We start from the raw sequence: 1251 nt of genomic DNA, 5'->3' as shown, positions 1-1251 counted from the left end.
TTCACACAGCGTATAATCTTGTGAAAAATTCACAAAATGTATAATCTTGTGAGAAATTCACAAGATGTATCATCTTGTGAAAAGTTCACAAGTTGTAAATCTTGTGAAAAATTCACAAGATGTATACTCTTGTAAAAAATTCACAAGCTGTATAATCTTGTGAAAAGTTCACAAGTTGTAAATCTTGTGAAAAATTCACAAGATGTATACTCTTGTAAAAAATTCACAAGATGTATAATCTTGTGGAAACATCACAAAATGTATAATCTTGTGAAGCATTATATCATCTTGTGGACAGTTCACAACATATATTATCTTGTGAACATTTCTGATTGTGTTATATCAATTGCATTAAATGTTCCATGGAAAGAAAGAGTAAAATATCATAATTCGAGCTTGCTCTGTAGCATATCCCTCCACCGTTCCTCCAAAACATTATCTTCAGCAATCGTTGCTTCTGAATATTGGCGAGTGTCGTGCAGAAGAGAAACTAGATGAGTGTCCCATGCAAAGATCACACGTGCATGATCTAGAAATAGTCCATGATATATGGACTCCACAGTTTTGGTGCACTCTTCCCAAGTTGTCTTTGTAACAATGTGAGAAGCATGACTGCCTGTCACCAACTGTATGGGAAGCGTATTGGCGGTTGGATCCCATCCTAAAGAATATAACATATGGAATTGAGCCTGGCTGAAATGACAAAATACAATTATATGAATCAGAAAGTGCTTACCTGACTGGCTAAGGCCTAGTACATTTATAATCTTGGCATCTGTTGCCAGAGACCACATGAACATCTGCCGTACCTCATCAGCAATCCGCCTGAATTCTTCTTCGCAGCGGCAATATAATAGATAAGCCTGGATACCCCTCTGTGTATCCTCATCCACAGCCCAATTCTCATTTGGATGTGTTAGGTGTCCAAAGTTCCAGAAGATGTCTTCCAGTGATAAAGATTTAACTTCCTCATGTGTATAGTTTCTTATTGGTGTCTCTTCCGGATAGGAAGTATTGTACTTTACAATGAGATCATGATAGGTCTTCCATTTCTTTTGGAAGACTGTCTGTTTAGTTCTCATTAAAACCTTCATCCGTTGCTGCATCGAGGTACCTACAATCACAGGCGGGAACCAATGAATTTCAATTCACACCAGTTTCTCTACTCACAAACCTTTCACGCAAGTTTCTCTACTCACGAACCTGCCTCCCATTTTTTTCCTAATTCGACTATGCCAACCTTTGCCTCAT

The 1251-nt window shown here is 37.9% G+C and overlaps 1 protein-coding gene across 1 annotated transcript; it reads right to left on the bottom strand.

The window, feature by feature from the left end:
- Positions 1-383: 383 nt before the first annotated feature.
- Positions 384-1214, bottom strand: MELLADRAFT_114740 (uncharacterized protein; the record flags this gene model as incomplete). The annotated part of the gene is made up of 2 exons (XM_007419752.1): positions 384-693; positions 1204-1214. The coding sequence occupies 2 exons, from the start codon at positions 1212-1214 to the stop codon at positions 384-386; spliced, it is 321 nt and encodes a 106-aa protein (XP_007419814.1).
- Positions 1215-1251: the final 37 nt, after the last annotated feature.

This window comes from Melampsora larici-populina (assembly GCF_000204055.1).
Source record: "Melampsora larici-populina 98AG31 unplaced genomic scaffold MELLAscaffold_471, whole genome shotgun sequence".
NCBI classification, from domain to species: domain Eukaryota; kingdom Fungi; phylum Basidiomycota; class Pucciniomycetes; order Pucciniales; family Melampsoraceae; genus Melampsora; species Melampsora laricis-populina.
The sequence above is the reverse complement of the archived record's forward strand: the minus strand, read 5'-3'. Positions and strand labels throughout refer to the sequence as shown.